Source organism: Scedosporium apiospermum (genome assembly GCF_000732125.1).
Source record: "Scedosporium apiospermum strain IHEM 14462 chromosome Unknown SEQ_SAPIO_0044, whole genome shotgun sequence".
NCBI classification, from domain to species: Eukaryota; Fungi; Ascomycota; class Sordariomycetes; order Microascales; family Microascaceae; genus Scedosporium; species Scedosporium apiospermum.
In genome coordinates, this window is record NW_015971745.1 from 1,094,883 (window position 1) to 1,113,860 (window position 18,978).

Below are 18,978 nucleotides of genomic sequence, written 5' to 3' on the forward strand. Positions count from 1 at the left end.
TATTTTATCAGCGGTTGACGAGCCACCCTCCCTCTTAGCAGGTGATGATCTATGCAAATGCTTAACATCACTATCACCTCTCACCTTCTCTGTTACACGTTTGCTGATACTACCAGCGCTACTCCAGTTTATATCAGTTGCTTAACTTGTTTAAGATTCTGAAACGGGCTGCGAGAACAGCAAAAATGACGTCCCTAGAAGTATTTGAGCAAGTCAATGCCATCATGGCTGGCAGGCTGACCAGGGATTCGGATATTATTCCCGATCCTGGTTCGGCTGAGGTCACCGAGGTGGTTTCTTCCCTGGAACCAAAGCAGACGGACAGCAATGGAGAGCCCATTCGCGGGTATTTGAGTGTTCCTAATGGGCATTCGCATCTAGAAGGCACTGTTGAAAGTCGGGATGCTGCAAGCCCTTCCTCTATGGCTGAGACAAGAGATGGGATAGGTCTGGGTGATCATGGAGGCAGCATCGACGACGGAACCGCGGCAGAACAGCAGACGTGGATATCCACGGTTAAGAAGATTGTCCAGTTTACGGACCTCCGAAATAACGAACGCGTCGTCCCTATCGAGAAATTTGGCCCCGAGCGCCAGAAAAGGATAAGGAAGCAGCAGGAGATCGATGGTCAGTTCAACGAGTACGCGATGCTGCTCCGGAAGATCATGTCAGTCGACCTCAGGTTGAAGGAATATCGTCTCGAAATCCAATCGCGGGGGTTACGAGAGGTTTTCAAGAAGATAGCAAAGCCGTTTCGGGAGCTGGACTGCGATGCTAGCCCTATATTGATTCGGTTTCCCTTTCGCTGTCTGTTCTTTTTACGTCACGACCTGCAGGAGGCCCAGAAGACCGACATTCCACGTGCTACAAAAGACGATATTGCGCAGTTGCTAGACTTCATTGAGAGTGAGCCCGTGTTGAAGTCGGCCGTCCAAGAGTATGAGGAGACCGTCTCAAAGGGCAAGGTCAAGGAGGACATGGCTTGGATTCTGTTCAGGCCACACGAGATGGCGTACTACAAGAGACCGCTGGGCGAAAACTCGAGGCACTACCGTGAAGGATGCGGCATTGTCGAGAACGTGGCCGTCTCACGCCCAGCCGGGCAGAACACGACGGTCATTCAAGTCAACCTGGCCGTTGGCCACCACACAGGTCGCCGCTTTGGACTGATCCGAGTTTCAGGGGCCCTACGCGGCCTAACGGAGAACATTGTGGAAATCAACAAAGACAACTTCTCCATTATTCCCATGAGATTCCTTACAAAGAACGATCAGGAAAGGATCCGCTCGCAAATGGTAGAACGGGGCCAGAAGTACGTCCGACTGTGCAAGGCGGACTTCACCATGTTGCACTACAAGGGCCCGGTAGTTGTGACTTCGAATGCCCGAGAAAAGATGCTCGCGGGATTTGGAACGTCGAATGATGGGTTTGATACGAGTTGGGAGGTGGGTAGTTTCCCGTCCTCTTGAACAAGCTTTTCGTGCTAACACACTGCTTTTGAGCCGCGAGTTAGACTATGCAGCGTGTCGTGATTGATAAGACAGTCCAGAACGAGCTTTCTCCAGTCGGCGATAGCGGCGATAGTTCTATTATGTCGCCGTCAGTTCGTCATTTCCTGGGACAAGTTACGAACGAATCAGATACAGAAGGAGAAGCCCAAGCCTCCCAGAATCCCGGATTGGACGAGGATCAAGCCCGATTGCTAGGGGCAAGTAGCTGCAACTCCTCCTCGCAAACGTCTGATTGCATCGAAATTGAGCTCCACGATGACGACTACATGGTTTGCGGCTGCATGACACTATGCTTTCTACTACGGAATAAGCTCTGGGGCGCAGTGCTCATCTCAGGCCTCAAGGATATCCAGTGGAAGTCGGATCCGTACGCCAATTTGCAAATGCCAGACGATAAGAAGGTCTTTGTCCGCAACCTTGTAATGGGGTTCTCGTCAGAGACTTCACGGAGCCCCCATCATAATGGCGGCGAGCGTGGCGCAGGTGATGATGAGAGCGATGAGGAATTTAACGACTTCATCGAGGGAAAGGGGAGAGGACTCATCTTCCTTTTACATGGAGAACCGGGGCTAGGAAAGACTTTGACGGCAGGTAAGTTGTATCAGGGGCATCCCGTCGGTTTTCCCTGTCCAAAATTCCGCACGTTAATCAATTTCGCCTTGAATCAGAGAGCGTCGCCGAGAGCACGAGGCGCCCGCTATACCACGTGTCGACGGGCGACCTAGGTACGGAGGTGAAGGAAATGGAAGAGGAGCTCACCAAGATTTTCCGGCTTGGACTTCGATGGGGTGCCGTTGTACTTTTGGATGAGGCGGATGTCCTCATGGCTAGGCGGAACGCCAAGGAGCTGCAAAGGAATGCGATCGTTGCTGGTATGTGACTATCGCCAATGGCCTTCTCACATATTTGGAGACTAACTGCACTTCAGTTTTTCTTCGACTGCTGGAGTATTACCAAGGAATACTGTTCCTCACGACGAACCGTCTCGGCGACTTCGACGAAGCTTTTGCTAACCGAATCCATGTCTCGATAGAGTACGGCACCCTGGGCCCGGAGGCTAGGATGAATATTTGGCGGCAGCACATCAGGAAGGCGTGCCAGCAGAATAGAAGCAAGAACCTCTGGAGCGATGAGGCCTATAGAATCCTTGGCAAGATCGAAATAAACGGTCGTGATATTCGCAACATTGCCAGAACAGGATTCGGGTTAGCTCACGCCTTGGATAGAGACCTCGACATATCGCATATAGTTTCGGTTATTCGGATTAACCCTCCGAATAGTCGGAATCAAGATATCCGCGGAATATTAGCCGAGCTAGAGGAGTTGCATAGGCGAGTCATTAGCAGCGTTGGGGAAGAGTCTCAGCCTTAGGGTTAGGCTGGGGCGGTATAACCGTATACAGATATGTGAGGTTTCACATGCATGGGAGAGAAGAGCCTAGGAAAGGTCCGCAATTCTCTATTTTCTACTTCATTAATAGATAAAAATAAAACTATGTCGAAATAAGTTCCCTAATAAACCCCGAAGTGTGTTTCGTACCCAGATGCGAATGAGCATAGAAAGAGTAGCCTTGGTGGAAATATGGATAATACTGGTCAAATGTGCTCAACTATCGGGCCCTAAGACGGTAGTATATATATTATTGGAGCTCCCCATTTATCTTAGAAACAGTCTGATTCTGCCAGCTCCATCTGAGATCTCACTATGGAGATTCGATTCTCGTAATTCCCACTTGATGACACCAATAGAATCTGAGGAGAACGTAAAGATTTAGGCGGTATCCAAGTGCCAATATAACAAACAAATGTGCCTTTCGTAATCACGAGATATTTCAACAAAGGAACGATGGAATGAGTGTATCGAATGCCTTGCTTGTCAAGTCAGTGTCGTAAGAAAATGTTTCAACTGTACTCCGTAGCCTCTCAGCCTCTCTTCTCTTCACGATTGCTTCATCCTCTCTTCCCATCTCTTGGAGTATCTCTGACATTTTGAATAGGGACCTCGCAACTCTCGGGTTTGGATCGAAGCTTTTCTCGAGTATAGCTAGAGCCTTGTGGATATAATCGCTAGATACAACTTCATTAGTAAAGCCATATCTCTATGCCAAGATTTTTAGGCAACATACAGAGCTTTTTCCAGGTTTCCCTCTTTCTGCATGAAAGTCGCCATCTTATGCAAGCCAAACCCGGTTTTGAACGCGTTCGGTGTTATAGTTTGACAGATCTCTAGGGAGGCCTGGGTGGCCTCCTTTGCTTCCTTAATCCTACTCTGAGCCTCTCTTACCAGAGCTAGATAGGATAGCCCTCTTTTACTCGAGTTAATGGCGAAGGACTTTGAGAGCCCAATGGACCGAAAGATAAATAGAGATCGAGAATGGAAACCCGGTTTCACTTACTGTCCATATTTCTGGGATGATTTCCCGCTTGTCTTGTCAAACAACTCGAGTCCCTTCTCAATGAAGGTGGACGCCAAGTCTAGCTCACCCATTTTCCAATAACAGAGGCCCAAGTCGAGGTATGCGAGAGCTGTCGGAGATCCATCGTGCTTTCCACTGGTTTGGCAGGCCTCATGAATCGCCACGGCTTGCTTATTGGATTTCAGCGATTCCGAGAGCAGTCCACTTTCCATGTAGACAATTCCAATAGAGTAAAGAGTATTTCCCAGAAGAGGATCCAAAGGATCGAGCATCCGGTGCCGTATCTCGAGCACTGTTTTGCACAAATCTAGAGATTCCTCTATCCTGTTACATTCGAAATGTACACCAGCCAAGTTGAACAATACCGTAGCAAGGGTTAGTTGAGTCTCCTCGGAGGTCGGGCAGACGGCCTGAGCCGTCCTTATGAGAGGGGCGGCCTCGTTGAACATGCCGCGCTCGACCATATACCTATGATTTGATCTTATAAGTATTTGTGTCTAACGAGCTCAGGCAGAAAAAGAGTGGATTTCGAACTAAGGGAGCGAGGCTGCGGAGGGGAGACAGGGTCGGGTCGGGGCAGGTCGGGGGCTTATTACCAAGTGCATGCGCTTAGGAGGCTTGCCAGCTCCGCATCTTTATGGCTCTCGTCAAATAAATCCTGCCATCTCCGGTTCATGACAATGACATGTGGGAGATACTCGTTGCATTTCGGCCACTGCTCCCACATGGACTTGCCGCCACCTTCACGAGGGAAGCTTTGGTTTAGAAGGGAGAGAGCCTGGTGGAAAGTGGCAATCTGATTTTCCTTGCTCATCTCCAAAATTGCCACATTCTGCACTAGACGGTGAATAGTTACATTCTCGTCAGTCCGCGATATGAGCCCGCAGTTACAGAGAGCTTCAATGGCAATGTGAAGGCTATATACGAGACGCGGCGGATTAGTCTAGATAGTGATCGTAAATGGCTGTTTGGCAGGAAACTTACTCGTATTCGGTCTCCATTTGGAATAGAGTCTTGCCGTCTTCAAAACTAGATAGTAGAAGATCATCGGGGATCCTGTCGGGGTCAAAATAACAAAGCAGCCTCAGGAGATCCTTCGCGTTGGTTTCCAGTTCTCCAATGGAGAAAGCTGTGGCGATGCTATGGGGATATTCATCAGTTGTATTCTCGGCCTGATAAATGTTAGCTGCGGAGTTTCGGTAGATCCTCAAGAATCTTGGGAGGCTCATTCTTCCTCGACGTATGAAACTGCCAATGTGGAACAGCGCAAGCGGAACACCTCTCCATTCTGCTAATAGGTTGTCGATCTCTTGACTGTGTTGGCTCTTCTTGTCCTCCCCTACGATCTTGTAAAACAACTCTTTCGATTCGTCCAAGCTTAGGGGAGAAAGCTCGAGAGGAATCGAGCCTCGGAATTCTGCGAGATATGGAGTTCTACTGGTCATGATGATGTGTCCGCCCCCACCGGATGGCCAGAAGTCTTTCAAATGCTTAAGGTTGTCAACATTGTCGAAAACCACGAGCCAGGGCTTGGCTAAAATCAAGATGTTAGTACAACGTCTTACATAGTTTCGGACATCAGCCCATACTGGTTGTCTGCAGCCACGAGACTAGGAGCTGAGCATTCTTCCGGGGTTCCTCTTTGATGGAAGACCCTTCCAGCTTGAGGTTAATGGCACATTCAGATAGCGTGTTTCCAATCTTTGTATGATTGTCTGAGGATACCCAGATGCAGGCGAAGTACTCGCTGCCAAAGTACTTGCAATATCTGGCAGCAAGTTGAGTCTTTCCCATTCCAGGTAATCCGGATATGCAGACAGTAGTGGGTCGTTCAAGCCCTGAGTGAAGTTGGTCATGGAGGTAGTCCAGGTCGCTCTCCCGTCCGTGAAAGAATCTATTGACGCTGACGGGAATTCGCTCGCTAGGTAAGGCGACGGGGTCCGACGCTGGTATCGTCGTCCGCTGCCCACCGAAGGACATTGCGATTTTGAACCGGTCAGCCCAGCTCTTGATTCGTAGAGCAACCATGGTGTTATCTTTCTCAAACTCGGCAAACCTGGTGTATCTTCTTTGTGGGGCTGTGAGAACATGGTTAATAGCGAGTGATGAGTATACATGCCTCGGGGAGACCTAGCCTTACCTTGCTGGTATTTTCGAAGCTCTAGAGCTAGTTTGAGTAACTGAATGGAAACTTCGGAAAACAAATGAAATACAATCCTCTGTATATGATCCCAATCTGGAGGGAATGGCGAACATGGGAGGGATGGAGTAACGGTGAGCTCTTCCAGCATGCCAAGTATTTGCTCTTGACCAGCAGTTCTCTGGTAAAACTCTGCCAAGACGAGCGCGAAGCTGCCCCAAATCATAGACTCCCACCTGGGATATTCGTTATCGATATCCCTCGCCTGCTTTACCAAGCTAACAAAGCCCCCGAGTGATTCTAGTGCTCCATCAACACGAATCGAATAAGTGCTCCGTCCGCGAAAAGTGACTGGTAGGCTTCTCAGATGACTGAAAAGAGTTTCTCGGTTTCTTATCGTCCAAACGAGATCGGAGACATCGGGATCACGCTGGAGTAAATCTTGAAATGTTTCGTGGGCTCTTTCCATGTGGCACTAAGGAGATCATAGACTCTCGAAGCGGATTACTCTGGGTGCTGTAATGCTTCCGTCATCATCGAGATCTTGTTGCTAAGACTAGCAGTTCAAAAGGATGTGAAGGGAGTTAATCTATATCAGAAGCAAAGAAAAGGAGAAGAAGACAAATGAGGGATTTATGGGCTGGGTTGGGCCTCCGGAGCCTGGCCGCCCGGATATGCCCAATTTTATGACCGGTGTCCGGCCCACATGTAAACCAGAATGTAAGATAATACGAGTCCGAGAGTGTCGGCGGGCCATTCAGGAGAGGAGGGCAAGCCCGCCTCATCGGAGCACTCCAAACCCGAGAAATGTATTCAGATTATAAGGAAGGGGCTGAGTTAAAGGTGTGTGCAGTTTAGGTCCTGATGCGCTCGACGATGGCGAAGCAAGGTGATACAGATCCTCGATAGGTTCACGGCTTTTGGGCTATCGATGATTCTCATCCATTGTAGAAGTCGAGGCTTGAAACCTCGTTGAGAGGGGACTGGCATTCTTTTCATTATATAACTGTAGACTGCTTCTTTCTTGTTGAATAAACTTCTTTTACATCGATGACCCTCAAGATACCAGGATGACCAAGTTCAGAATGGCTCATGATCTGGAGGCAGTTAGTCTGGCGCCGAACGGAGTAGAGCTGGATGGCCCATTTGGTATACCCTATTGCCAAATTGGTAAACCCTCGCATTTCCTTTCTCTGTCTCCTCTTTTCTTATAGCTTTTACTCTCCCTTTCTTCTCATGCATGAGAAACACGGGCCATCTGACCATTTCTATCCAGGGTCTCGTCCGGAAATCTGTGGCCTCCATCAACAGCGTTTCCGCGAGGTATTCGGAGCTTCCTCTGCCACCAGCCGGTGCGGAGAGAACGTTGACTTTCAAGCCTACCATATTCTTCACAGTGTACAACCTTATCAAAATCTCTTTTCGAAAATTGCGCGTCCACCATCAACGCTATCGGAAACAGCATGCTGGTATTTCGAGGCGGTTTTCACCCTCCAAGACTATCTCTTGAACAATGAGATTGCAACATGGGAATCTGCAGTCAAGTACCTTCAGGATCGGCGCATTATCAACACTGAAGAGGCGAACGAGTATCACGGAGTGTCGCAATACGCCGTCTTCTGCCTCATCGGGGCCATGACGTGTCTCTACAAGCCGGCAGAGCCCGTCGGGTCAGATCGAACCTATTACCGGCATTTTCAAATACAGGATTCTTGCCCTTTGACGTCACACCGGTTTATGTGCTACTCTAATTCCATGATAGTGAGCACAAATCCTCACCGACCCATCAGTGATTTCTTGGCAGGTTTCGGCGATATGTTGCCTTTGATGGCCCCAAACGGGAAGACCGCAGTGGACCAAGGGCAGATGTTGGACCCTGGTAAATTCAACGCCGATGTCATGATCAGGACTTTGAAGATGAACGTTGTGTGGACGGATGTTTTGGGCACGCATTTGGACTTTGATGGTACTACCAACACCTTGTTTCTTTTCAGGCAGGCTACATTATGTCTCCTTAATTCGGGCGACGAGCGCACAGCGGGCCGGACCCCGCTGCAAAGGTCAGTCTACTCCTGAGTCCCAAGCCACTCCTCGTACGACGCGAACAAATAATAATAATCTTGTGCAAATAGTTGTGTTGTCGACGGTATTGCGGACGAGCGGACATTGACAGATCTCTCGCGGGAGATAATCCTCTCCCTCCATCTGATATACTGGCAGAATCCGGAATCCCGACGGGTGTTCAGTGAGGACAAAGCCTTTGCAGGGGTCCCCCGGGAGACAAGGGATCGTTTGCTGCGCGACATTTGCGGCGGGAAGTGGACCTTCGACTTTCCTGGTTGCAGACCCAAGCGCATCTATGACTTGCATAACGATTTTCCTATCCTTGGGGCCAGGCTTCAATGCCTCAGCGAGCATGTCCGCCTCCAAGAGCCCAAGAACCTAGGGCAGTTGTGGAGGGACAAGAGAAACACGTTGCAATGGTGGACGTTTTGGGCTGTGCTCGTGTTTGGGTTCGTGACGGTCCTGCTGGCCGTCGCTCAGACTGTTCTCGCTGCCCTGCAGGTTTTTTACGCACCGCGGGCACTCCGGTCTGCCACGTAGCTTGCACATTCAGTAAAAGCAAGTCTTTTGAATGTTGGGGGCCAATTCTTGCATGACATGGCCATCCAGAGACCAAGCTGCCAAATCAGAGGCAAAATAAATCCGGTCCCCCGCCCCGACGTGAATTTTCGTCTCTCAGTCGTGCCATTCCTTTTTCACATATGCGAGGTTACACAACACATCAGGAATCTCAGTGGTGTGCATCCCGTGATATGTCTACAGCCAATTAGACGAAGCATGCATGGGCAGCACATGCAGCCAGGTGTGAAGCCCGTACATGTCACATCCATGAAGAATCCCGAGAGGAGGCCGGGCATCTTGGGGACCAAAGGCGTCCTGGAATGATGTGAAGAAAGACCGGACTGGAGGGAAGGGGTAAACCGAGGGGTTGTCAAGATATAATGTCAATGTTGAGAGAGGTAACTAGAGTACGTTAGTTGAGATCTTTCCTGGGTCAAATCCAAGTACAGCTCTCATCATTATTTGAAACGTTGAGAGCCTTGACGAGTTTGTAGCTCTTCCTTCATTTCCCCCCTCTCGCCCTTCCTTTCTTTGGGAGTGAATGTAGCTAACATGATATACGTACCAGCAGCTGAAGTTGACATCCCGCGAAGGGCCTGCTCCATCATGGCGCCCAGTCCTCCCGTCGAAGGCCAGACCAGCGGGTCCAACCCAACTTCAGGCACCCCAAAGAAACAACCCTGGCGTACAATCTACCCCTGTGTCCTGGAAGCCCTCAATGCAGATACCTCTTTCACGGTCCAGAGGCCCCGCGGCAACATCCCCAAGCACTGGAACAACGTAGAGCGCGGAATTCTATCTACTACTCAAGAGACGGCTCTAGCTAAATTGATCGAGCAAAAATTTGGAGGCAAAGTTTGGTATGATCGCAGTGATGGTGATGGCGAGCCGGATGAGGAACCATGCGAAAGCTGCGGGAATTTACCATGCACCTGTAGCGTTTTCGAGGGCGGGTAACAGCGTGGGAATGCTTTTATGCAGGAAGCCTGGGGATGAGGGAGTCAGTTAGCGCATGTCTGCAGTTGATACAAGTATCTCTTTATTTTTTTTTTAGGCCCTGCTCTCTATCATGTTTCTGAAAGAGCGCTTGCTTTGACGTTTTGATATGGAGCCACTTGAAACGAAACGCAACAACTCATGTATTTAACCTAGAGACATTATAGAGACCCTCTCTCTCTACGATTTATATGAATCTCCCTAAATTACAAGGTATAATTCTAATTTCATATTTCTAAGACCACACGGCTAGCGTTGCTCATTTATTAGCTTGCGGCGTTCCCTGGATATGTGAGCACCATCACCAACATTATTTCTACAAATTGACACCAACTACTTCGCATTTCAAAAGACGAGTACGACCTTAAGATGGGTAAGTGATTTCTTCTCAACCCATCATGCGGCGTTATATGCAAAAAGAGCATACTTTCTCCTGACCTGGATCCTCTAGCATTCCAGAACCGCTCTCAAAAGGCGTACCCGGATCTCTCTCAAGCAGACCTGGACTGGGCTCCATGCCGTAAAACAACGGGCACGATTAAGTTTATTGCTCCGCTTCCAAAATGGGAGACAGAGAAGCCATTCAATTTGGCCCTACCACTTCCAGCAGACCAACCCAAGACCAACTCCGTGTACGACTCGCACGATGTACAAATTAGTGACGGGCGAGGGAGAGAAAGCGAATTCTCCCTGGATAAACATGGCTTTGCCTTTGCAGAGATTCCTCCTGGAGCTACAGCTTTACAGAGTAGGACGGCCATCGAAACGGAGTACCTGTCAAATATGGAGTCGTTCCTAAAGGAGTACCTAGATGCGGAAAAGGTTCAAGCTTTTGACTATGTAGTGAGTAGCAGTATTCTAACAGTTGACATCACACGAGTTGGTAGATGCTCATCGAAGATGGGCCCCTCACTGATCTCGGGTATTACCAGCTCCGTGAAGTGAAACGTGGTCGACGCTACAAGTGGCAGGAGAAGCGGCCACCCGCCCGGAATGCTCATACAGGTCTGTGCAAATGATTCCACGACCATCATCTCCCGAGAGGTAGCCCTACTCACATCTTGAGGGCGACTTCAAGATCAAACCCCCGAAGCTGCTTTGAGCCGCCTTCACCTTTACTTCGGCGAGGATGCAGAGGAACTAGCGAAAGGAAGAGTCCGCTTTGTGAAGTGAGTCTCAAGCACACACGGAAAACCGGACCGGTCAGGGCATCCGTTGACCCTTTTTAACCTTTGGAAATCAGTATCTGGCGCCCGCTCATCGAGCCTTTAGAGGACACGCCTCTCGCTCTCCTTGATGCTCGAACCTTGGCTGATGAAGATCTCTTGGCACACGACATCGTGTATGCCCATTATGTGGGCGAAAATTACCTATTACGCTTCAACAGCAATCACCGATGGTACTATTTTAATCACATGAGAAAGAACGAGTGTATCATCATCAAGAACTTCGATTCAAGCATGGATCAGTCTGCAAGGAGTTGAGTATACTTTCGTTTTGCATCCCCTGATCTTGATACCCTGCTCGGCATCGATCAATCTAACTTTTTACTCCAAGTGTGCCCGCATGCCGCATTCGCGGATTCAAATTGTCCAGCTAACGCTCGGCCGAGGGAAAGCATCGAGGCCCGATTCATGGTCTTCAACTGAAGATTTCGCCTTCTTTGATTATATCACTCTTTCTTTTCGTATTCGAAATTTTCTCAGTTTCTCTTTTTTTGTCCTCATGTTTTCTTCCATGCTCTTCAATTTCATTCTGAGCGAACTGGAAATGCTTCCCTGCCGGTCAATACTGCCGTTGGCAGATTATTCTCCTTCAGATAGTCATGGACGAGGCTCAAAAGCCCAAAGTCCTTGCCTTCAAAGCATGCATCATCAGCCTGATGGATCCAGTTCTGCATGGGAAAGGAGTTCTTGCTTCTTACTTACCCCTTGGTGCGGTTATTGACAGAGAAACTGGGAAATGCTCTTTTCTTCCCGTAATTTCAGATTCATATGAACATTGACCGACTCGAGACAAGGTTAGACTGTTGATCGTCGAGGAATTGGGGCCATCGTATTCAACATACCAGGAACTATGACATTTGGGACTCCGGAGAAGGAGGCATGGAGATTCGAATCAAAGCCTTCGTACTGCCGGTATTCAGGGCCTCTGGTCCCGAGAAACAGGGTTAATATGAAATGTGCCGCCATGGCATTTGCATACCGTCAAACTTACGGGAGGTATTCATCCCGATAATCCAACTTGTATCGAGGCACTACGATGATCGATTCCTCGTCCTTGAGGTAATGTTGGAAAAACCATTCATTGTGCAGGCTTCTTTCGTCCTGGATTTCCTGCATTCGAGAGAGAGACATCGCTTCCCCCTGTTTCCTATAATCCTTGTCAGTTTCAAACCATCATAGCCAGCTCGAAGTCGTCGGCTTCAATACCATAGAAACTGAGTAGTTTTGCAGACGTATGGCTTCGTGCCGTATTTCAACTCATATTCCTGGCGGAATTCTTTGGAATCCTTCCAGTATTCGCTGTAGACGGTGTCGATAAACGTCTCGAGGAAATGTTAGCCTTAGAAGAGTAGAGACAATTTGAAGAATAAAAGACAGTCATTTCCGGAACCATGATACCTTACGGAAGGTCTCGAAAAATCCCTTCTGTATTCTAGCCGGCTTCGTTGCTCCCCATAGAGTCTCGATTGATATCTGGCAAAGTTCTGCACCCAGCCATTTTGCCATCAAATTTACCAGCTTCACAACGAGCTCTTGGACATCCCTACGATTGGCGAGGAATTCCTCTGGAAAGAGGATACGCTTGGGCCGGAAGTGCTAAGGAAGACAAACTTAGCATCTCCAAGAGTTTGGCGGATTTGTCTAGTACCTACGATTTTGGTCAAAGGCTTCGGCCAATGGCTGCCAAATTTTAGCATCAGCTCGCTGCTTCGGGTGAGAAAACCTAGGGTATGGAAGACACTATTCTAGCCCATTAATGAGGTACTCAAATAATACAGGGATCCATATTCTGTACAAAACACACCTGCAGGGAAGCACAACGTCTTCTGCGGCTTCACCGCCATGGGTCGGTCGGAAGCCAAAGAGACCATGGGCAACCGCCGGGTCTCGGACGCTCCCACCGGCTGCGGAAGATAAGTCAGTACGTCGTACTATTGTGGCGACACATCCACTGAAAGTGGTCTTACCGTCGGTGCCCAGGGTCACATCGATATAGGGGTAAGCTGCCAACGCAGATGCAGACCCTGTACTGCTCCCCGTAGCAGCCAGGTATCCATCAGCCCTGACGTTGAATGGGTATGAATAGTCACACCAGTCGCCAATGACCTCCTGAGTACCACCAAATTCCACCGTTTTCGTCTTACCCAGGATGATACATCCGAGTCTCAGCAAGTCTTGTAAGGCAGGAGACGAGACTTCTGCGTCTTCGCGGAGTGACCTGTAGGCTCGGTTTCCACACCCTGTACGAATGCCCTTAAGATGGAAGAGGTCCTTGACTGCAATTCGCATGCCAGCTAGAGGTTCATTGCGGTCTGAGAATCTTAGCCTAGAAGGTACAGCTACACAGAGATGAGGACCGCCGTACGCCATAGCGTTTAGATTCTCGTACCTAGAGTGATGTCAGAAAATACACCTGAAAGCTGCCAACCTGCTTCTCTTCTCCTGTCTGAACAGTTTGACTTACGTATACGGATCATGCTGTGAAGGAAGAGTACTCGAAACGAAGGCATCAACCTCATCAGGAAATAGTCTCCAGGCCTGGTAAAGTCCTCTGCTAGAAAAGAAGTAGGGCCCGGGAGACATAATCTTTCTGTTGGCAGCCGTGTGAGTCAAGAAGAAGTCGTGGCAACCCCATTCTTCGGGCAAATCAATGGCGGATTCGTTGATGGAGGCTCCATCACGAGAGGGTAATACCACCAGAATAGTGCTTAAAAAGGCATCACAGAAAACATCGTCATTCTCTTTAAATGACGCGACCTTCTTTAGAAGTTCATCTCTTAAATTCCTCGTGTGTGGCAGCGTGAATAATGTAAGCGGTTTGAGGTCGAGCGAGTCTGTCAGTTTGATGGTATCCTAGTATTCACTCCTAGGTTAATCAATTGATATTCGAGGGTCATGATAACGATGAAAATGTTGAATGTAAGGAATCACTCTTACATCGCATTGACTTTGAATGGTGAACGCTATTGGGCCTTGAAGGGAAAAAGCAGCGGGGTCTAGCTCGATGACGGTCGCTGTCCGGAGTGGGCTGGGACGGCCCGTCCCTCCCACATCCAAATTGATATCGACGCGGGGAGAAGATCTGCTCCATGACTTCAGGTAGGGGAGCCATAGTGTCCAGTAGGAGGGTCGAGTATTGGGATGGTCTTGAGGACCATGGTCATCCTGGAGGTTAGATATCTCAATCTTTTGGATGGTCACGATCATCTTGGAGCACACCTTCTTCCAGCGACTCTCTGTCTACCGGATTCAATCCGAGGGAAATTCCTTGGACTCAAAAAGCAAAAGGTGGGGAGTAGAGACTTAGTATACCCTCCCTTCCGCCACGCGTTATTGACCACCAATGTCTTCGGGGAACGGGGAAGAGGGGGGTCAGCATGTCGTATTTCCGGTCAAGAGCGGCATGATGCTCTAAGATCTGTTCATGAAAGACTCGTTCGGGAACTACAAATTCAGCTATCTGTGGACGGTAAGGGGTGACTGTAGCTCCCCGAGGAGTTAAGAAAATGCGGGCGGCTGGGGAGAGAGAAAGCACGATTGCTTGCTGAGCGACGTAGCCAGCCGAATGGATTGGGGCCAGCAAGCCAGGCATCTCAACGTTCACCCTCAACATGCGGCCGCAGGCCACTGGGCCCCGACCCGTGAATACCACCTCCCTACGCATATGCATGCCAGTAAACTGCCCCAATAACAGGCCGTTCATGGAAATCTGTGATTCGGCATTTGTTGAGAAGCTGGCACTCGACGCCACCGTCAGCTACGTCTCTTGACCGTGCTTCTTCGGGGGCTATGTAGGTCTGGCTCAATGATTCAAATTCCGACCATCCCTAATCAACCCCCGCCAACTAGCCTCTTCAGACGCACAAACTGGAAGCAAGATGGCCACTTTATATCTTGATGGTATTTACCTAGCTTGGGGATGGAGAGGCACGCCAGATGAGGTCCAATGCTCGAGAGATAACACACATGGTCTAGCCCAAATACTGACAGGGTCTCATTGACCCATCTGTAGACCGGCGTGACCACCTGGCCGGCGCACCCCACCCCTTCGCGCCTCTCATGTCGGGCATGTTTAGAACACCGAAAACGCGTGCTCGCCCAGGTGCTACCTCGGAGAACTGAATTCGAATTGAGAAGGGTGGGGGCAAAGGGTTGCCGTCCTTTTACGTCTATGACCCTGGTCCCATCTCGCGAATGTATCTGAGAGCCTTCGAGTCCACACCGCCAGCTTCTGTGCCTTCTAGAAGTAGCGGTAAAGAACGATCGGGAAGCCTGCCTACGAAAAGACACGGAATCGGCTTAATGGACTAGGATCCAAAGTTGGAACAACCGAGCATTACCATCGGTGTCAAGGGTGCGCCCTGCCTTCGTGATGGTAGTTTCATGACTGTAAAATGAGATATGAGGAGCAGGACAGATTGCTCCAAATTTCACAGGAAAGTTTGCTTTTGGTCCAGCTTTACAGGTTGTTGCATTGTTGATATAAACTGACAGGCTGGGGAGCACCGCGGAAGTCCAATCCCTCCCACTTCCCGCATTAGTGAGCTGAAAGAGACAGGAGATCTATGGCTCCGTGACCATGCGATAGGTTCGACTGTACCATTGGGTTTAGGCCCTCTAAGTGTTTTTTACCCCATAAGCGTGCTACTCGACAATCCTCGAACATTTTTTATAGTATCGAATCGACTGTATCAAAGAACGGTTCATGGGACGCCATGCCAGGTCCTAGTATGATTTATTACTGTCGCACAACTACGCAAAGAAGATCGTAAAGCTTATCCCAAGTGGATCGTAGCTATTCTTCTTCATACTCAGAACTCCTTGAACTGGATACTTAGTGGTTTGATGTCGAATTAAACAAGGTTGCTAGCGGCACTTGATTTTAAGCCCTCTTTCTATCCTGCACGCTAGCTTAAGATATTACTAGGCTCGCAACCCGATTCAGGTACCAAGACGGATAGATGGTGACTCCTGCATTTCCCTAAAAGTAAATTTAAAAACAACAAAGCACCCCTCTCTATCGTCGGTTTTAGCAGCGACGTTATGAGCACAGGTTTGGTGAGTGTCAACTTCAAACTCATAGGAATTTTTCATAGTAATAGGGACATCGGGCCAATATGAAGGTCGCTATTATCCGCACAAAGATCTCGATATAATTTAGAGTGCAAAGCCCGGAACTTGGCATCACTCGTCTTGCCAGGCGTGTAGTGGTGATGTGACAGGGATTCACTAAAAAACAGAATGCGGGGTGATCATCGTGAAGATTCAACCTTCACTTACCAATAGCTTTTCACAGAGCTCGCATAACCGATTCCTTCTCCCCCCGAGCGATACGCCGCATTCGGCTCAAGACGATTTGGGAGTGTCCTCTCCAACTTCAACTTTGTCATCTCTTTTCCTTGTCCGGCCTCCTTTGAATTGTAATCCCGTGAGTGAAGCCCGCTTCCCGATCGATGGCAGAACATACGCAAATCATCGGCCATATCTCCATCGGCGTCCGTGACATTACCATCGCCAAGGCTTTCTACACTGCCATCCTGGCTCCACTCAGTCTTACCCTTGTTTACGAAAGCCCGCCCGGCCGTGTTAAACCAGTCCTAGGATACGGTCCCGATCCGGAGCATGAAGCCGTCAATATTTTCGAGTACGGGGACGACGCATCGCCGCCGGGTAAAGGAAGCCACGTGGCATTTAACGCGCCGAGCCGTCGGGCGGTCGAGGAATTCCACGCGGCAGCTGTTGGAAATGGGGGAACGTGTAATGGTCCGCCGGGTCTGAGGGAGCATTACGGGCCGAAGTATTTTGCGGCATTTGTTGTCGATCCCGATGGGTGGCGGCTTGAGGCTGTCTGTAAGAAGTGAATGTCCGCCCCCAGCCGGTTGGTTCATACTCGTTGGCTAGTCGTGTTTTCAAAGACGTCAAACTTGACAGCTTGAGGCCACCAATGGATCACGGGCTTATCTACGTATCGGCGTGGATATAACAGAACTACGTACCGTCTAGGAGGTATCTATCTATTTGGGTGGAGTAGATGGTAGGGTCTTTGGGAGCGCCATCTTTATCCCTGTTGAATCTTCAAGCCTACATGTAACTCGAGTCGCGCAAAGTCCCCAAGTCTAATTATACTTACGTCCCGGCACTGCAACTGTAGGATATGGCCCATCTACGAAGTACCATAACCAACAAATAGGAAACGGCTCTAAAATTTCTGTTTCGCTGTGATACAATTTTATCCGAGATAGTGGAGACAATCGAGATAAAATTCGAACAGCAATGCAATATCAATCACCCTTCCTCCACACAACACACCCTCGAATTAGTATTTTGAGTGACCCTTTCCTATAAACAAAGTTTCGGTTTCTCTGGCCATGTCATGTCTAATATTAAATCGAGATGTTCATCTTTCAAATCTCGTGAACTCTTCTGAAGTGGCAGATATTTCTGGTTCTGACAAGACGATTGCAATCAGCTACATCTAAAGGAGCCACTCTCGCATATACGGAACCCTTATCTGCCAGGGCTCCCGCTCAAGATCCGGTGGTTTTAGGAAACAAAAGACGTAGGTTTCATTCAGTCGTTGTCCTCCTGTCTGTGCGCCAAGAAAATCGCGTTCCCATTTTGGTCGCAGCACGTCTCGAATTCCCCGTTTGATATAGTAGACGGAAGAGACAATAGGCCACCTCCCCAATCTCATTGACAACAAACTAGGACATATGTGGACTGAATATTCCGTCCGAGGCTGTTAAACTCTCAAAAACAAACTTCCTTTGGCTTTAATTACGTCATGCCGGATCTCCACATTCAACCTCATCTCATGTCCAGTCACTTGAAGTTCTGGGCTGAGCATCAGCTGTTGAGCAGAGTCGAGACTTAAGGGAGTAAAACCTCAATCTTGAACTTTCCTTCCCCTAGCAATTATAAGGAAGTTGGTGACACTATTTGAATCTCGTTCAACGAATGGAAAATCCTGGTAGGCATCTCAACGATCGTTCAGTTCGATTTCTGGGTTGAGTTCCTCAACACTGACGACAACATCGTACACTAGAAGCTGATATTCGCAAAGTTCTGTGTGGACTTTGCCATGGGGATGTAGCGGAGCAGACGGCGACAGTTGCAAAATATTTCGTTGCCGATGCGGCTTTCGAACACCCATTCTGCCGAGTGCCATCCTTTTCGGGCGTTTCCGTCCCCGGCTCCGCAACACTCGATTCGCGCTGGTTCGTGCTGATGATTTACCGCTGGTATCGAATTCTTAGCCCGAAGATAGAATTCTATGTCGATTCATGCTGTACGTTTCTGCAACAGAACCATTCTTCAGGCCCGCCTGTCTTCCCAAAAGACTAAACCTGTATCATCAGCATTCGACAAATCAGCTGGCATTCTATACGTAAACATCAGACAGACGTTTTCTGTCTGGTTTCTTCCGTTTTATAATGCCCCCGTTCGACTCATTAGCGTCCTCACCCTTCGAACGGTTGACAAGAGTTGTCTCCCTCAAGAAGGCGATGGGGCGCCTCAGAGCCCGGTATACATCGATATTGACCCTGATGAAGGCAATCTATACTTTATAGCTCGGCAACAGGACTACTACCAAGTTAATGACTCGTTGAGGCTGATCGGCTTGAGGTTCGGGGCTGTTTGTTGGGCTGGCCTCCAGCTCTTTACCACTGGAATTATTATAGGACTGGGGCTTGTTTACCTCCCGTTTTACTACTGGCTGTGGCCAAGTTGGAGAGTCCGACCAAGACGTATGCTTAAGAAATAGACGTCGTAAATCACAGCCACTTTTGTTCCTGAGTTTCGGGCTGTTTTGAAGCAAAGGCAAGGGATGTGGAACGAAGGGAGTCAAAAATTGACGTCAAGATGCACTTGTTGGCAGCTGTTGGGCTTTGGTTGGAACCCCTCCTCTGGAAGCTGGCGCATGATCGTCGAAGACTCAAAAGTGACGCGCTCCTCGAACATGATAGACCACCTAGATATTCTCTTTCCAAGTTGCAATGCCATTAATGGAGCTGCCCGCGGAGCTACTCCTCCTTATCCTCGATGACTTGGGTTCTACTTTTT

The 18,978-nt window shown here is 49.0% G+C and overlaps 4 protein-coding genes and 1 pseudogene across 4 annotated transcripts; 3 read left to right on the forward strand and 2 right to left on the reverse strand.

Moving 5' to 3' along the window:
- Positions 1–185: 185 nt before the first annotated feature.
- SAPIO_CDS1140 (uncharacterized protein) lies at positions 186–2,882 on the forward strand (the record flags this gene model as incomplete). The annotated part of the gene is made up of 5 exons (XM_016784489.1): positions 186–1,445; positions 1,514–2,102; positions 2,180–2,383; positions 2,440–2,716; positions 2,792–2,882. 5 exons carry the CDS (start codon positions 186–188, stop codon positions 2,880–2,882), a joined length of 2,421 nt encoding a protein of 806 aa, XP_016646044.1.
- An 892-nt stretch (positions 2,883–3,774) lies between these two features.
- SAPIO_CDS1141 (uncharacterized protein) lies at positions 3,775–5,955 on the reverse strand (the record flags this gene model as incomplete). Its single annotated transcript, XM_016784490.1, has 6 exons — positions 3,775–3,799; positions 3,907–4,395; positions 4,524–4,764; positions 4,819–4,844; positions 4,912–5,461; positions 5,517–5,955. The coding sequence occupies 6 exons, from the start codon at positions 5,953–5,955 to the stop codon at positions 3,775–3,777; spliced, it is 1,770 nt and encodes a 589-aa protein (XP_016646045.1).
- A 1,182-nt stretch (positions 5,956–7,137) lies between these two features.
- On the forward strand, positions 7,138–11,172 carry SAPIO_CDS1142 (uncharacterized protein; the record flags this gene model as incomplete). Its single annotated transcript, XM_016784491.1, has 10 exons — positions 7,138–7,216; positions 7,344–7,737; positions 7,858–8,127; positions 8,200–8,658; positions 9,286–9,626; positions 10,041–10,061; positions 10,140–10,510; positions 10,576–10,693; positions 10,767–10,857; positions 10,932–11,172. 10 exons carry the CDS (start codon positions 7,138–7,140, stop codon positions 11,170–11,172), a joined length of 2,385 nt encoding a protein of 794 aa, XP_016646046.1.
- A 941-nt stretch (positions 11,173–12,113) lies between these two features.
- SAPIO_CDS1143 (uncharacterized protein) lies at positions 12,114–14,121 on the reverse strand (the record flags this gene model as incomplete). The annotated part of the gene is made up of 7 exons (XM_016784492.1): positions 12,114–12,236; positions 12,430–12,510; positions 12,567–12,594; positions 12,719–12,818; positions 12,882–13,303; positions 13,379–13,767; positions 13,852–14,121. The coding sequence occupies 7 exons, from the start codon at positions 14,119–14,121 to the stop codon at positions 12,114–12,116; spliced, it is 1,413 nt and encodes a 470-aa protein (XP_016646047.1).
- A 2,246-nt stretch (positions 14,122–16,367) lies between these two features.
- On the forward strand, positions 16,368–16,775 carry SAPIO_CDS1144 (annotated as a pseudogene; the record flags this gene model as incomplete).
- Positions 16,776–18,978: the final 2,203 nt, after the last annotated feature.